Here is a 17,760-nt window from a genome sequence, read left to right as displayed (position 1 = left end):
TAACTTTTAAAATATTATATTGAGTATTAATGAAAAACTCCCAGATTAAATTGTCTTTGCCTTATATTAAATACTAATAATGTATTTCTATGATTTATTATTTACCATCTATATAGCAATATTGATAGAGAAGAATGATGCATGTCTTACAAAAATCGAAAAAAACCAACAAAGAATAAACAGTTATCTTCTATTTTATAATTTTTTAAGGAAGGTTTCTTTTTGTGTGTACTTCTAAACTAGGCATGAAATAGAATTAGGCTAAAGCAATTTCAGCATAGTCTTCTAACATAAATTGAATTTAGTTGAGTTAATTTGAAGAATTAAGTTCGAGCTTGATGAATATTTTAAATTTAAAATATTTGTGTTATATATTTTTGTAACTAATTTTTAAATTACAATTAATTAGTAATAGTATATGTATTAAATCAAGCTCGAAAACCTGATATTCGAGTTCAGCTTAATTATTACATTCATTGTCGAGAATTCAATAATAGCACTTTTTTTTTTGCTAAATATAAGAGATAAGAATAGAATTTATACCAAATGTTAGTGCAGACAAATATATTTTTCTCCAACTTGTTGCCCTGGTTTCGTCAAATAATTCACCCATATAAATAGTCCAAATTTCTAACACATAGTTACACTTTTGCTTTTATCAATGGGTTTCTGTTATAAACTTATGCTGATGATGAATTCCATAGTATTTAATATCTATAGAATAGAAGTAGATTTTAAAGAAAACAAAAAGTACAAAACTACATACACTTTTTGTAAGATACTACTTTAACAAGTTAGATCCAACCCACCCCAAAAATTAAAGCTAAAAGTCTCATACAGTAGGTAGTATCTTTAATTTGTTTTAATGACAGTTGGAATGGAATCCTTGGAAAAACGAACAAAAGCTTACAGATAAAATGATGAAAATAAAACTGATTTAGCCATCAAATTCATACATCAGAAGACAACTTGGAAGCACCCATTTGGCTTAACTACAACTAGTTTATTTTTCAATACCACATTAATAATCAAAATAATAAAGACTTGAACAAAGGCACATGTACCATCCATATCCATTCATCGAAAAGAACAATTACATTTCACTATCTCTGGTCCCAACCATCATCATGAACCAAGAACCTTGGATTATAAAAGGTAACAGCTTGTTTAACAAATATATAGAGTTGCTTGAGGATGCTTTTATTTTATACTTTTTTAAGCCAAAAGATTCAATTTAGGATAGGAGCTACTCTCACTTTGAAAAGACAAGTCCCTTTTGGTCCGTAAATTTCATCTCCAAGTAGTTTAGACCATAACATTTCTATCCACAGTGTGACTTTTCAATGTGAATGATATCATAGAGGGATGGAACCATGTAGATAAAATAATTATCAAGAGCAAAGTTAATTAACAAGGCAAAACACCAAAGAACAAATAGACTTAAAAGATAACAAGTCTCCACTGTTTATTATAGGTGAGGTGTCTCACCTTGATCTAATCCAAAACGTACACAAAGTTCACCAACTTGAGAGCCTTATAAGTTCTCAACCTCAACCACAACCACATCGTTGTTTGTTCCAATGGGAGAGGATTCTGGGGAGTTTGGAGAAAGCACAAAAATCAATCACAAGATGGAAAATGTTGAAAGAGAAGAAGAAATAGACCCAGAAAGCAATCCACTGAATGAGCCACTGCTCAAGCGGAACCGGACACTGTCTTCCAACCCTCTTGCTCTGGTTGGAGAAAAAGTTTCCTACATAGAAAGCTTGGACTATGAGTAAGAAGCCATTATACTAGTGGAATGCAATTTATGTATTTTTGTTCTCTTTTGTTCCTGTCGAACACTACACGCAAATTTTGTTTCTTTCCATTAAAAAATCTTCTTCCTTCTTTTGTTCTTATTAACAAAGACTTTGCTGTGCAGGATAAATGAGAATGATCTATTCAAGCATGACTGGAGGAGCAGATCAAGAGTTCAAGTGTTGCAGTATATATTCTTGAAATGGTTACTAGCATTCCTTGTTGGACTTCTCACTGGTATTATAGCCACTCTCATCAATCTTGCAGTTGAGAATATTGCTGGGTATAAGCTTCTGGCTGTTCTTAAATACATCCACAAAGAAAGGTTAGAACAAAGAAAGTTTCTAACTATCAAGTTTTTTGTTCTTTCCATTTTTCTTTTAAACAATTAAGCTTCAACAATGTCATGAGTTAAGTGTGTAACTGCATCAATGTGCATGGGACAGGTACTTGACGGGTTTCCTATATTTCACGGGCATTAATTTCGTTTTGACGTTTGTTGCTGCTATTCTCTGTGTGTGTTTTGCACCCACAGCAGCAGGACCTGGAATTCCTGAAATCAAAGCTTATCTTAATGGTGTTGATACTCCCAACATGTTTGGTGCTACAACATTGATTGTCAAGGTAACATTAATTATTTGATTGTATGTAACACTGTCTCTGTTCCTTCATTTGAATCATTTCTGATTAAACTCGCAACAAACCAGTTAAAAGGTATAAAACTCACTTATAAGGATTCATTTTGATGAGTTCAGGAGTTTTAGATGGTAAGGAAAGGAGGTTCATGGAGGAAAGAGAAACGAAAAGAGTGTGAATTATAATACTGCAATGCAAGCAAGGATTTGTTTATTTTCCTTGGCAGCTTTCTTTCTTTAATTCTTTTATACTGTAGATCCAAACAAAGGATAATTTCGACCATAAAAAATGTTTTGTCAACATCAAAATGAACCAAAAAGTTATCCTCTCCGATTTTTAAATGTATTTTTTGAAAAACATGCAAACAAAGAAAATAAAAAAGATGAAAAAGTAAATAACTATATACGATATCAACTTTATGTTCGAATAATAAACCTATTCCGTCATGTTCTGTTAATTTCTATTTTGTTCCATCTATCCATACAATGGTCCCGTACAACTTCACTAATTGCAGCACTAATTTCTGGAATCATACATATAATAGCACACCAATTATGGTACAAGGAGCATGATACAAGTGCCACCAGTTTCAATCATTGAAGACTTGCAATTTGTCTAATGAGTGGCAAACAATCATGAGGCTTCAATAGTGTTATCTAAAACATAATAAATTAATGCTCCTCTCCCAAATAGTATATTAGATCGCTAACATATAATAAATAAAGTTATGCCCTCTACTAAATAGTACACTACTTAGATTGAGTTTGGATTGCGGTTTCAAAAACACCAAATATCTGTTTGCACTTTCCAAAGCAAAACAGAGAAGCAACGGCATTGTTGGATTGGAAAAAAACGTGGAGTGGATTACGTTCAACTCAACTATTTCCCAATCACACCCTTACAAATATGACTAATAAAGTTTATAAGTCTGTTATTGGTAAAAAAATCACTACCATGAATGCAAAATGGCGTTCGCATTTAGCGTTAACACTGTTGTACACAAATTACCAGTTCCTCTTCACATCATATCTCCATTTGCTGATCAATGTTATTTTTAATTCCTATTCATATCATATCCCACGACTTGGCTCTTGTAGATAATTGGAAGCATTGGGGCTGTCTCTGCAGGCCTAGATTTGGGAAAAGAAGGACCGTTGGTGCATATAGGAAGCTGCATTGCTTCCTTACTAGGCCAGGGAGGCCCTGACAATTACAGGATCAAATGGCGCTGGCTTCGATATTTTAACAATGATCGTGACCGTCGGGATCTTATCACCTGTGGTTCATCTTCGGGAGTTTGTGCAGCTTTCCGGGCTCCAGTTGGTGGAGTTCTCTTTGCTCTTGAAGAGGTGGCAACCTGGTGGAGAAGTGCTCTCCTGTGGAGAACTTTTTTCAGCACAGCTGTGGTGGTGGTGGTGCTCAGGGCCTTCATTGAAATCTGTCATACTGGGAAATGCGGCCTTTTTGGTGAAGGAGGATTGATCATGTTTGACGTAAGCAATGTCACAGTGAGGTACCATGTTATGGATATTGTCCTTGTTGTAGTCATTGGAATCATTGGCGGGGTATTGGGAAGCCTTTACAATCATGTACTACACAAGGTCCTCAGACTCTACAATCTCATCAATCAGTAAGCATCAATATCCAATCCTAGTCTCAACATATTGCATATCCTTAGGAGACAATTACCGTGACAGGAAAAAATATCATGATTTAATGTTCTATACTGACCACACATGCATCATCCAATGAAGACAATATAATTGTGTCAATTGTAGTCAATGAGATTATAAACATATGTGCTCATTTGCTAAGATAAAAAATAGAAAGAAGACATCAAGATCAATCAATGATGGCATCTAATGAACTAAACCAAACTGCTAGGAATTCTACAGTGCACCCTTTAAGTTAGGATGCATCCAACATGTGTAACCATTGGATTTGAACAAAGCAGATATTTATTTTTTTTATTCAGATCCAATGGTAACAGATGCAAGATGCATGTATGCACCCTAACATGTTAGAATTACAGCCCAAAGGGTATCTTGGATTCATAAAGCTATAATAAAATGTCAACCCAGCTGAAACTGATTATATGGGGGAATTACATGATTACTATGGGAGTGTCTACCTTTAATTATTGCAGAAAAGGAAGAATACATAAACTCCTCCTCAGTCTTGCAGTTGCACTATTCACATCAATGTGCGAATATGGTCTCCCATTCTTAGCAAAATGCACCCCATGTGATCCATCACTTCCAGAGTCAACCTGCCCCACCAATGGACGGTCTGGGAATTTCAAACAATTTAACTGCCCACCTGGCTACTACAATGATCTTGCTACTCTGCTGCTTACCACTAATGATGATGCCGTTCGAAATATATTCTCAACTAACACCCCTCAAGAATATCAACCCTTGTCCCTCGTAATTTTCTTTGTACTCTATTGCATATTAGGACTAATCACTTTTGGAATTGCTGTGCCATCTGGGCTCTTCCTCCCAATCATTCTTATGGGCTCAGGTTATGGCCGCCTTCTCGGCATCTACATGGGACCTCATACAAACATTGACCAAGGGCTGTTTGCAGTACTAGGTGCAGCCTCCCTCATGGCTGGTTCCATGAGGATGACTGTATCCCTTTGTGTGATCTTCCTTGAACTCACCAACAATCTTCTCCTACTACCAATAACAATGATTGTCCTCCTAATAGCCAAAACTGTTGGAGACAGTTTCAACCCAAGCATCTATGAGATTATACTGCACTTGAAAGGCCTTCCTTTCATGGATGCAAATCCTGAGCCATGGATGAGAAATCTCACTGTGGGTGAGCTTGTTGATGTAAAGCCATCAGTGGTTACCCTCCATGGAGTAGAAAAGGTAGCCAAAATAGTAGATGTCTTGAAAAACACTACACATAATGCTTTCCCTGTTATGGACGATGGGGTAGTACCACCAGTAGTAGGACAGGCCAATGGGGGAACAGAACTGCATGGACTGATTCTAAGAGCACATCTCATCCAAGCACTAAAGAAGAAGTGGTTCCTTAAAGAAAGAAGGAGAACAGAGGAATGGGAAGTGAGAGAGAAATTTACCTGGGTAGAGCTGGCTGAGAGAGAAGGAAGTATTGAAGAGGTGGCTGTGACCAGTGAGGAAATGGAGATGTTTGTTGATCTACATCCTCTTACCAATACAACTCCCTTTACAGTGCTAGAGAGCATGTCAGTAGCAAAAGCAATGATCCTCTTCAGGCAAGTTGGACTTCGCCATCTGCTTGTAGTACCCAAGTATCAAGCATCTGGGGTGAGTTTATTAAGCACATCATAAATATTAACACCATTCAAATATGAATTAGATATGTTGCCATTTTTTTCTTGTAGCATTTCAGGAGCAAAATAAATTCATTGCTTTTTTTTAAAAGAAAAAATTGCCATATCTAACTAACCAAATGATGTCATCTCCTCACAGGTATCCCCAGTAATTGGGATCTTGACCAGGCAAGATCTTCTTGCCCATAACATTCTGACAGTCTTTCCTCACCTGGCAATATCTAAGGGTAGAGAAAAGAGGAATTGAAGTTTTCCTAGTCATTGAATGGCGAAGCAGCTCTCTTGGGACAAGTTGGTTTCTTAAGTCCATAAGAAGTTATTCCTCAATTTTGTATTACTTGGATCAAAAGCATGGAGATGAATAAGATTAAAAAGCAATGAAAAACTATATTCAAATTTTAATATTCTTTCAACACAATTTATCAAATGATGAAACATAATTCCCTTTTCCACCAGTACAAACAATTCCCCCACCTCCCCCCAAAAAAGAGGCAACGGTAAATGTTTTCAACTCAAGACTGCTACAAAACTTCCATTTCTTTTTTTCCGTGCAAGATTTCTCACTGATTTGCTGGTGTACACGAAACCCGGCATATTGAACCATGTCCTAATTAATGTCTCACAGCACCTACAAATGTTTTTTCTTTTTCTTTCCTTGTTTCTTTTTCTGAGGGCCCCTCTTGAACACTGCTAGAACTTCAATGCTGCAACCAATGAGCAAAAGAAAAATTAATATTCTTTTACTTTTCGGGGAGAATGGGGGAGGATGCTATGTACAATCATATAACCAACTACACGATGCACCCTTAATTTACTTCTGGAGAGAAACAAAGGTTATAATAAAAATTTTACTTGAGGGTGGAGCATATATAAAGTAGATAGCATGCCATGGATTATATATACAGCAGGCATTTAATGGAGATGGGATAATCACTCTCTAGGAATCATTCTGTAACTATATATATGAATTAAAAGGTTAATGGTCAACTTTGTCAAGTTGGTTCCATGAAACATAAAGCAAATGGGATTTCTATCACGTAGCAAGTTAAATTTAAGTTGCACAAGAATCTCCCATGTTAATCAATCACGTCACATGTTCCAAAGATCAAATGTAATGAAAATATGACACTTCCCAGGACTAAATGCAATAAGAACAAGTTATCTACCGTGGGAGAAGACCAGAAAGGGTTGGGTGGGGATGCTGAGTACTATAACAACAAGCCAAGTTCAAATATAAATGCAATTTTAAATTTCCTGGGTGTTACATTATTTCGATTACAGATTTAGTATATGTTTAGTTTAGTTTAATTTGGAGAAATAATCACTTGTTTCTTTCAACATCCTAATAGAGATTTTGAAAAATTAAGCGATTATTTCTCTAGAATTATGCTAAACCAAAAATCTATTAATGACCATGTTTCATAGGTCTAACTTGAATACCTGGGTATTTTCTCCCATTCTGCACAGTCTACACTTACTTAAAAGTTAAAAGCTCCAATTACCCATTCGCACACACAAATATAAAAAAAATAAAAAACCTGCATTATTCATGAGTTGCACAATAGTCTGTTGCACTCAAAAAAAGAAAGGATTAGCAATGAGAATATTGACCTGATATGGAGTATACCTACATGATCTTCAAAGTAATCAATAAGTATATCAAATCATTATAAATATAAGTACTTGAAGTGGGTAAAAATTATATCAAAGGTTTGTGCCCTATACCAAAAAAAAAGGTTTGTGTTCTAGATGAATACAAAGTTGAAATGCAATTACAATGTAATTCAGAGAATGATAGAGAGGAAGATTTATTAACTTCGTTAAGATTTTTTATGCAAGAGTGAAACCAATTATGATAATAAGTAAATACTAAAAGTAAATAAAATAATTAAGAAATAAAAGAAAAACATGAATACCTCTGGGTACCAGGAAAGAAATTAAAACCATGAGCTTTTTCCAAATACCATGCCTTACTAGACAACAATGACTTGCAGTCCTGTCAGCAACTTTTAAAATTAACATAAAGAGAACTCAAGTTTCAGAAAAGTCAAAACACACCCAGAAAACATTAAGAGTGGATACCTCTTTAAAAATTTCCCATCCACAACTTATATAATAAGGGTTTGTGGCACTGATTGAGCGATGTTAGCTGGAGGTTTGCTTCCAATTTGGACTGAATCTTCTTTAGCCCGTATAACCCATGGCCTTTTCTCTTCCTGGGATGAGTTTGAGCTGCAGTTAACTTGCACTAAATCAAAAACTGGCTTGGGAAATATTTTCCGATTAGCTAAACTTGATAGGTTCAAAAAATTCTAACCTTTAAGAAGATGACAAGGCTTTACGCTCAACTGATGATATATTCTTCAATGCATCAATAAGAGATGCATCTAGTCCTTTCCTGGGAGGATCAATGACAACAAGATCTGAACCCAAAAGCCACAAAAAGGGCTCCTGCTACTTGCAAATGATTCATAGAATCAGTTCCAAATAACATGTGACAAGGATAATAGATAAAAGAAAAACACTATGCTTTCTCTTGTGCACATATAAAGAAATCTTTTTCAAATAAAATCTTCACATATGCTGATAAATAAACATGCATACCAAAATTGAAGTTGTAGAAATTATAGTTATGTGAATCAGAAAAAAGAAATGCTCCAAAGTTAAAACATGAAGTATATGATGATGCTTCAGATATTCAGCACTAACTTTTGAAGCATATGCATGATGCCAAGTAATACTGCTGTCAACAGTGGCAGGTAACCGTTCAATGGTCTTCTCAAAAGATGCATTCGATTCTTTGTTAATCTCGATGCACTTAATGGATCTGTAAGACAACTAGCATATCTTCTCCAAATCAATTTTGTACACAAAGTTAGAACTTAACATTTAAGGTTTAGAATCATCCAGGCATTGCCTGCACTTTCTTGTGGTAGCTAATGACAGCCCAATGACCCCAGCTCCAGCATACAAATCGGCGACAGCTGATTCATATGGAACATATTTCTGTAACTTCCGAAGCAAGGCATCAAACGCCTGAAGAATGACGAAGCAAGGCATCAAACGCCTGAAGAATGACGAAGCAAGACAGGAGGCATATCAAATCAGTCCTTTCATGCTTAATGGCACAACAGCCCTCGATGATACAACAACACTGGATACACACAAACACAGAATGCATGTTTTCATGCATCTCACTCCTGACTACTCCATCCTACTAATGTGATTTTCCTTGTAGTTCATTACTTACGAAGTACAAGAGCAAAAACACAACCTATTGTGTACAACACACACCAGACAATAATACTCACATTAGCACACTGAGATGAGACAGTGAGACCTCAATATAAATACTCTTGGAAAGAAAATTAGTTGACACCAGTAAGACACTTAAATATGTTTTTAACTATCCTAAAGAAATATTTCTAAACACATACTTGGCGTAAAAAGGTGACATAGTGCACACGGCTCCTACCTATTGGGTTTTAGGGAGGATAGATGCACACAGTCTTACCCCTGCACTTAGAGAGGTTGCTTCCAAGATTTCAACCTATGACCTCCATGTCACAAGGTAACAACCTTACTATTTCACCAAGGCTTGCCCTCTAGCACATGCTAAGCTTATTTTAGAATTTAGATATATTTTCATATAATTCTTTGATATACCAATACTATAAATATGTATGTACATATTAAGATTATTTATTTACACAATATGGTGTGTGGGTGGGTGTATTTTGTGTCTAGTGTCCATGCTTCAATAGTAACTGATACAAAATAGATTAAATGCATTATCTGATTGCCATGTAAATTATGAAGATCTACTAAATTAGAATCTTTACAGTGTGTTCGCCTGGCCAAAACTAGAAGGTGCCAAGGATACATCAATTCCACCAACATGTTCCCAAAAATCTCTTTCTCCAAGAAGATGTTTCCATTTATCCCCAAAAATTATCTGAGCCATCAAGTAAGCAATTCAAAGGCATGAAGTTTTTTTTTAATTAAAACAATTATGCATGCCATCATGGATGATGAAGTAATCATAAGTTGTCAAGAAAAGTTGACATGATCAGCATACAAGGAATCCTAGATAAAAATAGCTTATTTTATGTAAGAACTGAAATGAAAATATGAAGTTTCAGAATTTCAGCATCCAAAGATATCCCCTCAAACATGCATTATCAAAATTCTTAGAATTTTTTAGCCTAACTCAACCTTACAAAACCGGCTTATAAGGTGAGCATTAGTGTTCAAAAGCAGTTCATGAATCTTACCATACTTTGCTTACCAAAAAAGAAAACATATGTCCATTATGAATCAACAATATATTTGATGTAAATTTTCAGCACCAAACAATTAGTGTTCAAAAGCAGTTCATGAACCATGGAACCTCCTTCTTTCCCTACTGCAACTACAAAATCTACCTTCCCCGTATCACATACAGCATACCATTTTCCATTTTAATCACATGCAAACCATTTATTTGTTTCATAAGAACAATTTAAACTCACATTGTTAGTAGAAGTCTGAAAGTTGGCCCACACAGAGTGAATTAAATGAAGCCTGCTGTGTGGCCCACCATTTTTCCATAGAAACTGCAATCAATCATATGAACCATCACTTTCTATTATGAAAATGGAAGGGGCAGGGAAACTTATAACATCCAAAAGAAAACAATTATGATAGAAAGCAATCAACAAGCTCACATTTACCAATGCATTCAGTTTATCTGAACCGGGTGAATTTTCATTTCTTGAATTCCAAACCAATGTAACCTGAACCTTTCCTGAAACCATATAATTTAAGAGAAATAATTGATATTTCAATTCCATTAATTCCTTTTTTTTCACATAATTCACGAGTAAGAACTATGAAGTAACCATTCTTACATATTTGAGCCGTGGGAAGAGATGTGTTGTATGTTGTCACAGCCATCTGCAAAAGCCCACCCACCAGTGGTCAATTTCCCCAAATTCAAAAATCCAATTGTTAACTGAATTCATCAACTACTCTATTCAACATTGTTATAAACAATTCACCTGGACATGCAAATCACCTGCACCTTCATCTTCAATAAATGGCTCAACACCTAATTCAGTAATACCTGAACGATATTGAAGAAAAGCACATGAAAAAATAATTATATAAACAAATTGAATAATAAAACAAAACATAGTGATAATAATAACAAAACAAGAAAATACCCCGTCTAAGCAGCTCCACAGCAGCTTTAATATTAGGATGATCAGCTGCACACAGAAGACAATATATACACAGGCTTAATCTACATAATTCCACGCCAACCAAGGAAAACATTTGAAAAATAAATAAGAAGAGGCGCCGACAAATTGGTCCCCAACGATGAAAAATTCAAATTTAGTCATGCAATGATCAAAAGTAGACAAATTAGTTCTCAAAATAATTTAATGACAAATTGGTCCCTAATCTTTACAACTTAATATCAAATTAATGCTTGAAAAATAAAATTTATTATCAAATTTATTCTTGAACATTATAACTTAATGATAAAATGATCTCACACATTTAATGACAGGAGTAATTTGTCACTTTTTTATATAAGATTAAATTTATATTTTTCATTGACCAATTTGTCACTACATCATACTTTCAAAAGCGAATTTGATTATTTACCTTGATTTAAACTCATTTCATGTTCTACTACAGTTTTAAAATGTGTACTAAAATAGAATAGAATCTTATGAAGGTACCCAAAGAATAACAATAACAAATTAACAATATAGTATGCACAAAGTGTGGACCTTGGCATTGTGGAATGTCAACTACGTTATGAGTACCCTCTTCATAGAGCCCAATGAGAGGCTCCGTTGAAGAGCCACGCACGGCCAATTTCGCCCGGCACCTCCAACCCCACTACAAAAATAAATAAATAAAAATTAAATTAAAAAGATTTTTTCTTAAAGGAGGAGCGTACGACAGGAAGTGAGGAGAGTGAAGTGCGCAAGTTAGCGGTGGGGACTGTGGAATTGAATAAGTTGGCGTCGGCGTCGGTGGGGGGAGGGCGGTGGATGCGGTGGTGCGGCAGGTGAAGAGAGGGAGCGACGGCGGAGCTGCACGAGACGGAGTGTCATTTTTCCGGTACAATACAACGCGGGAAATACAAATTATCTCTATAGTTCCGAAAAAATAGGCTCGTGCTATTTACACTTCCATATTTTAAAGTACACCCCGATTCCCCTTTCTACCTCTCACTTATCCATTATACCTTTTTTCTTAAAGTACACCCCTTTTCTTTGCATATATCTATTCCGAAAATTTATCTCCAGAACTATGCTTTTCCCAGAGATATACTTTCAAAATAGGTATATAATTTTCAATAAAATATCATTTAAGAATTAAGATGATTGACGAGAAATTAAAAAAAATGATTAACACTTATCTTATATTCATGTTTGTTAGTCTTATTTTCATTATATTATTAGTGTTCATTAAATCCTATCTAAAATCTATTTTCATCTTATTTTTATAATTTTTAACCCTAATTTTAAGTTATATTCACCATATATTCATTATATAATATTGCATTTTCTTTATTATTATACAATATTTTTTGTTTTCCTTCATGTGACAATACATTTCAAGGTACATTCATCACTAACTTCATGTGACATTAAATCATTAACGTAGACTTGGATTAGAAAATGAATGAACTCACTTAAAGGAAAAAAAAAAAAAATCATCGTCAAAAGCTTTTATTTGTAATTAAGGTATACAATTAGACATGGCAATGGGGCGGGGCGGGTATGAGTATTGTCTCCCCAATCCCTTACCCCGACTCTCCAATATATCTCCATACCTGTATCCGATACCCGACGGGTTTAAGTTTATTGTCCCATCCCCGTACCCATCGAGTATCGGGTATCCTCAACCCCGTCCCATACACGATTCAAATTAAAAAAAATTATAAAAAAATAAATTAATTGTTAAACATTTATTTTTAACTACTTATATATCAATAAATTTATTATAGCGCGTGTGTCAACAAAAATAGTTAAGAAAATAATATTAAATTATATAAAAATTCTAAAATAAAATTAACTAGTAATAAAAATTTTATGCCTTTAGATTAAATTATGCAAAAATTCTAAAGATTTCAAGTGGCGGGGCAGGTTCGGGGTCGGGACAGGTCTAGTAATCCCATACCCGTATCCGACTTTTGGTTATTGGGGAAAACCCGAACCCGAACCCATACCTGGTCAACTCGGGTATTACCCGTTAAAGTCGGGACGGATTCAGACGGGTACCCATGGGTATGAGTTTTCTTGCCATGTCTATGTACAATATATGAAGTTAGTAATGAGCGTACCTTGAAATGCAGTGACACATGAAGAAAAACATAAAATATTATATAATAATGATAAAAACATAGTATTATATAATGAATATATGGCGAAGATTGTTTAAAATTAGGGTTTATAGAATAATAAAGATAAGATGAAAATAAGATTTCATATGGGATTTAAAAAACACTAATGATAGGATAAAAATAAGACTAATAAATGTTTATCATTTTTTTTAATTTCTCATCAACCATTTTAATTCTTAAGTGTTATTTTATTGAAAAATATATACCTATTTAGAAAGTATATATCCAAAACTATATTTTTGGAATAGATATATATAATTTTGGAAATATATTTCTGAAAAGCAAAAGGATGTACTTCTTTAAGAAAAAAGGATATAATGGGTAACTGAGAGGGAAAAAGGGGTTATGGGGGTGTACTTAGAAAAATGGAGGTATTAATAACAAGAGAAAAATATATAGCTATAGCAGATTTATGGGCCCAACCCCTCTAAATAAGGTTCAATGTCAGGCCTAACATAATCCGAACACACTTCAATGTCAGGTCCAACATAATCCGAACACACTCCTCTTACTCTGCGCACCATGTGTTTGATTGCTTGTTTGTTTGTTTTTGTTTGGGACTTGACTTTGCGCTCTTTTTGTCTCTGATTCCGAGGGAAACTAACTAACTTTCTCAGTCTCATAGCCACCACCATGAGGAGGATTTATGATGAATTGAAAGAGATAGTGAAGATTCAGAAGTTCCGAAGATTGGTGTCGTACACCGGCTTCTACTGCTTCGCTACGCTTATAAGCTACTTTTACGTCAACAACACGACTAGGGCTGGTTTCTCTAGAGCCGATCAATTCTACGCCTCCTACCCCGCTGGTACCGAGCTTCTAACGGACACTACCAAGGTCTTTTTTCTTCTTCTTTTCTTTTCATTTGGATCAATTACTGCATAGTATTTTGACCTAAAGTATGATTTTTGGAAAATGTGTTTCAAATTTGTGACAGTTGTACAAAGCTGCATTTGGAAATTACTGCATATTATTTTGACCTAAAGTATGATTTTGGAAAATGTGTTTTGAAATTTGTGATCAGTTGTACAAAGCTGCTCTTGGAAATTGCTTCGAGGCTGAAGAGTGGGGTCCGTTTGAGTTCTGCGTCATGGCCAAGCACTTCGAGCGTCAAGGGAAATCGCCGTATGCATATCATGCGGTATGATGCATGATATATATATATAGTTCCTCTGATTTTCGTTCGACAACGTAATTTGAAGGCTATCAAATTTCATTCGATTATGAAATCATATGTTTGGATTACTAAAATCTGCCCGTTCCGGTGTCAATGACTCCCATGGGGTTCGTGATGACAGGGAGGATGAGGAATTTAAGAATTCCACCTATTTTAGTGGAATTTTCAATTCCTGTTTCTAACAAAGAATTAAAATGATGAGGAATTGGCAATTAAAATATTCTGCAAAATTGCATAGGCAAGGTTAACTTTTGCATTAATGCTACTGCAAAGAATAAGATTCTTAGTGCATTGAGGATTTTTGTTTTTTTAAGGAGATTTTGGAGGAAACTACTGGATAGAATTTATGTTCCTCCACTGTGAGTGGTGGACAGTGGAATGATTTGTGAGTGACAACTTGTGGCCTTCTCTGGAATGACAGAGAGGTTTGTGATAGGAAAATGTTCGAAAAATTGCATGAAAAACTGTCTTCTGAAATTATAATTTCAGTGTTTGTGAAGATTAGGAAATATGAATGTTTTTGCAATGTAATGTATTTCCAAACTTTTCTTTTGAGTGTTAAAGGCATTGATGTTTTTACCAGGCACACATTAGGGGCAAACCCAGTTTCCATACGTGGAGAATCAAGGATGATAGACATTATTTCCATATATCACCTGAAACTAGTTTAAAACTGTAGTAGGATTAGGACTTCTTCTATCATGTTAAATTTTTATTTTTTTTGTGGTCTTAAAATTTGAATTGGAACCTTACTCAATCCCAAAAGATAATTCATACGGTGAGAGAGTTTGTCCTCTAACTTATATACACTATTTGGATCATGTCACTAATCAATGAGAGATCTCTCCAATACATCCGCTTACATTGAGGACCGGACATCTACATATAATGCCCATTTGACCTGATATGCCCAACGGCAACTAGTAGGAGGCTTTGATAACAACTTAGCATTTGGGTTTGAGCCTAACTTAAACCCCCAAAAACTAGCTCGTTAGATGAGAGTTGTTCCTTGTATACATTATTTTACTCATATCAGTAGTTATTAGTTAACGTGATATCTCCAACATCGGGTGGACTTTTCTCAGTATTTTCTGAAAGTAGACTGACCTTAGGTTTGGCTGGAGGAGCTTTTCTCTATGTTCTTTTGTATAACCAAGCAATAGCAGCTATGGCAGAAGCGATACAAATATTGTCTCTTTACTTGCTTTTGCTGAAAGTTAAACCAATTTATTAATCAAACCTTAGTAGAATACTCTTATTTTATATTATGTATAAAATCTTTTAGCATAATCTCCACATACTTCTTCGTTTGTTGAATTTTATTACATTGTATTCCATTTCTTTTGGATCTCGAAAGTGTTTATGACACTAGCAACAATATGACGTGTTTGGCTTCTTACAGCAATATATGGCACACCTCCTTTCTCATGGACAACTTGATGGAAGTGGTTGATGGGAGTGGTTAACTTATAAACTGATGTCAGTAGACGTGTAAAAGCCAAATGAGAAAACTTGAGGTTTGACTACATGGTGAGACTGAACTTTCTGTGTATTCTATAGCCTTACTTTTAGTCTTTTAGGAATAAGGAACAAAATATGCGGAGCATTTTGTCTTTTTTTTTTTTTTTGTAGGGTAACAACAAATGCTCTGCTTTCTTCCTTCTCTTCTGTGATATTCAAATCCCAGTCAGTCTCAAGTGCTTCTTGTTAAACAGTACAGGCTACAGTACATTAACTGACACTATCCTACTTCAGATGATTTTAAGAAATGTTGGCATTTGAACTGATATTGTAAGCATGTATTTGGTGCTGCTGCATGTTGAATTCAACTTGATTAATTCACAATGAGTGATGCTATCTACTATCTGTTTTTGTTTTGGTTGGATCATTTCCTGCTACATCATTCGCGAAGAGTAATGCTATATACCTTTGTTTGGTTGGGTCATTTCCTCCCAGAAACGTTGCTGTGTTTTTGTTTTTTAGTTAAGGTTTAATTATTCATTTAGTCCCTATAGTTTCCAAATTTATTCCTTTTAGTTCCTATAGTTAATAAGTGAATTTTTTAGGCCCTGTTGTTTAATAAGTAAATTTTTTAGTTCCTGAAATTACATTTTAATTCTCAAAAGATCTCAAAAGATCTCTCCTGTTAAAATTTTTTAACTCCTTTTGTTAAAAAATCTTAATGGTAAAAAGCTTTTGAGAATTAAAATGTAAATTTAAGTAACTAAAAATTCCATTTGGGATAAGAATGAAAACTATATGAAGTAAATAGGTAATTAAACATTTAGTTAATGCTTTAAAAATCAAATGAAATGAATGATTGAATCAGTCCGTATGAGTTGGCTAAATCTCTTATCCAATTATCTTTAGTTACATTATTCCGTTCAATTATTAATCCACGAAGAATGGCCTAGACATGGATACGGTACAGGACATAGAGTTAATCAAATGTGCCTGTTCTCAAGTAAATAGTTCTTTTTCACTTCAACAAGTTAGTTTTGATGTCCACATTACACGATTAATAATAACTCATTATGTTTGTACTGTTCGTTTACTAATAATTTATTTTTCGCGGTTAATGAAAGGAATTATACAAAACCGAATCAAGTTATTAGTATCAGACATTATAGTGCTTATGCATTATCACCATTCTAGTTGATAATATTTAGAAGCAGTGAGATTTCTATAAAAGGTATACTTGTAATGTACTCTTATCTTTATTATTCCTTAAAAAAATATTTTTAATGCTTGATATATACATACTGATGCTTATATAGTACAATAACTTAATAGTTTGAATTAGTGTAAGTGCAAATTAGAAGGAACTATAACCTTATAAAGAGCAAGATGTTTGTCGGTATGTGTTTTAGATTGATAGTTATAAAGATGATTAACTTAATCATAATCAGCGGAAACACAGGCGTTGCTAAAAGATAAGTTTGTCGGTTTGTCGTACCTATATATCCGTATTTATTGTGTTAATATATTTTTTAATGAAAAATTTGATATTGTCATTAATACTTTAATTTTTTTTCTCTCTCATAATTGTTTATCATTACAACTTATCTTTTAATTAAGGATATTTTAATCTAAAAACAATTAATGTAAGATTATGAGTTGGGTCTTATAAAAGATTAAATATCACTTCTAATTTACATCTTATAAATAAAACGTGAGGGAGTATTATTTGCCTAGAACAATTATCCATTTTTGTCTGCATGTTTGTCTATGCACATTTTTTTCTTTAATTTGGACCTTTACTATTGATGACAATTTTATAAATTGTAATTTTGTTCAATCCACATTATTTTATTTTTGGATAATATATTAAATTTAATATGAGAATGGATTATGCACTGTAAAAAAATTTACACACTCCTATATGTATCTCTTATTATAAATAGACGTCGTATA

At 34.2% G+C, this 17,760-nt stretch overlaps 2 protein-coding genes, 1 long non-coding RNA gene and 1 pseudogene across 5 annotated transcripts; 2 read left to right on the top strand and 2 right to left on the bottom strand.

Moving 5' to 3' along the window:
* Nucleotides 1-1,207: 1,207 nt before the first annotated feature.
* LOC114399446 (chloride channel protein CLC-b-like) lies at nt 1,208-6,166 on the top strand. Of its 2 annotated transcripts, none has more exons than XM_028361635.1 (6): nt 1,208-1,777; nt 1,925-2,125; nt 2,247-2,424; nt 3,534-4,066; nt 4,613-5,738; nt 5,904-6,166. In XM_028361635.1, the coding sequence occupies exons 1-6, from the start codon at nt 1,581-1,583 to the stop codon at nt 6,009-6,011; spliced, it is 2,343 nt and encodes a 780-aa protein (XP_028217436.1). In that variant the 5' UTR covers nt 1,208-1,580; the 3' UTR covers nt 6,012-6,166. The 2 variants fall into 2 exon arrangements, with proteins under 2 accessions (XP_028217436.1, XP_028217435.1); XM_028361634.1 differs by having other exon boundaries at nt 1,209-1,777; nt 4,583-5,738.
* A 157-nt stretch (nt 6,167-6,323) lies between these two features.
* Nucleotides 6,324-8,824, bottom strand: LOC114398743 (annotated as a pseudogene).
* A 212-nt stretch (nt 8,825-9,036) lies between these two features.
* LOC114399447 lies at nt 9,037-11,918 on the bottom strand. Its single transcript, XR_003663731.1, has 7 exons — nt 11,545-11,918; nt 10,969-11,013; nt 10,804-10,868; nt 10,654-10,699; nt 10,471-10,550; nt 10,276-10,359; nt 9,037-9,719 (listed from the first exon to the last, which is right to left on the bottom strand). It is a non-coding gene; the product is annotated as an uncharacterized LOC114399447 (long non-coding RNA).
* Nucleotides 11,919-13,652: 1,734 nt separating this feature from the next.
* LOC114399293 lies at nt 13,653-16,291 on the top strand. Of its 2 annotated transcripts, XR_003663698.1 has the most exons (4): nt 13,653-14,006; nt 14,194-14,310; nt 15,749-15,876; nt 15,979-16,291. XR_003663698.1 is itself a non-coding variant. In XM_028361457.1 (3 exons), exons 1-3 carry the CDS (start codon nt 13,803-13,805, stop codon nt 15,797-15,799), a joined length of 372 nt encoding a protein of 123 aa, XP_028217258.1. In that variant the 5' UTR covers nt 13,653-13,802; the 3' UTR covers nt 15,800-16,291. The 2 variants fall into 2 exon arrangements, 1 of the variants encoding a protein (XP_028217258.1); XM_028361457.1 differs by having other exon boundaries at nt 15,749-16,291.
* The last annotated feature ends 1,469 nt before the right edge of the window (nt 16,292-17,760 follow it).

The sequence above is a fragment of the Glycine soja genome, chromosome 19 (assembly GCF_004193775.1).
Source record: "Glycine soja cultivar W05 chromosome 19, ASM419377v2, whole genome shotgun sequence".
Taxonomy (NCBI): domain Eukaryota; kingdom Viridiplantae; phylum Streptophyta; class Magnoliopsida; order Fabales; family Fabaceae; genus Glycine; species Glycine soja.
The sequence above is the reverse complement of the archived record's forward strand: the minus strand, read 5'-3'. Positions and strand labels throughout refer to the sequence as shown.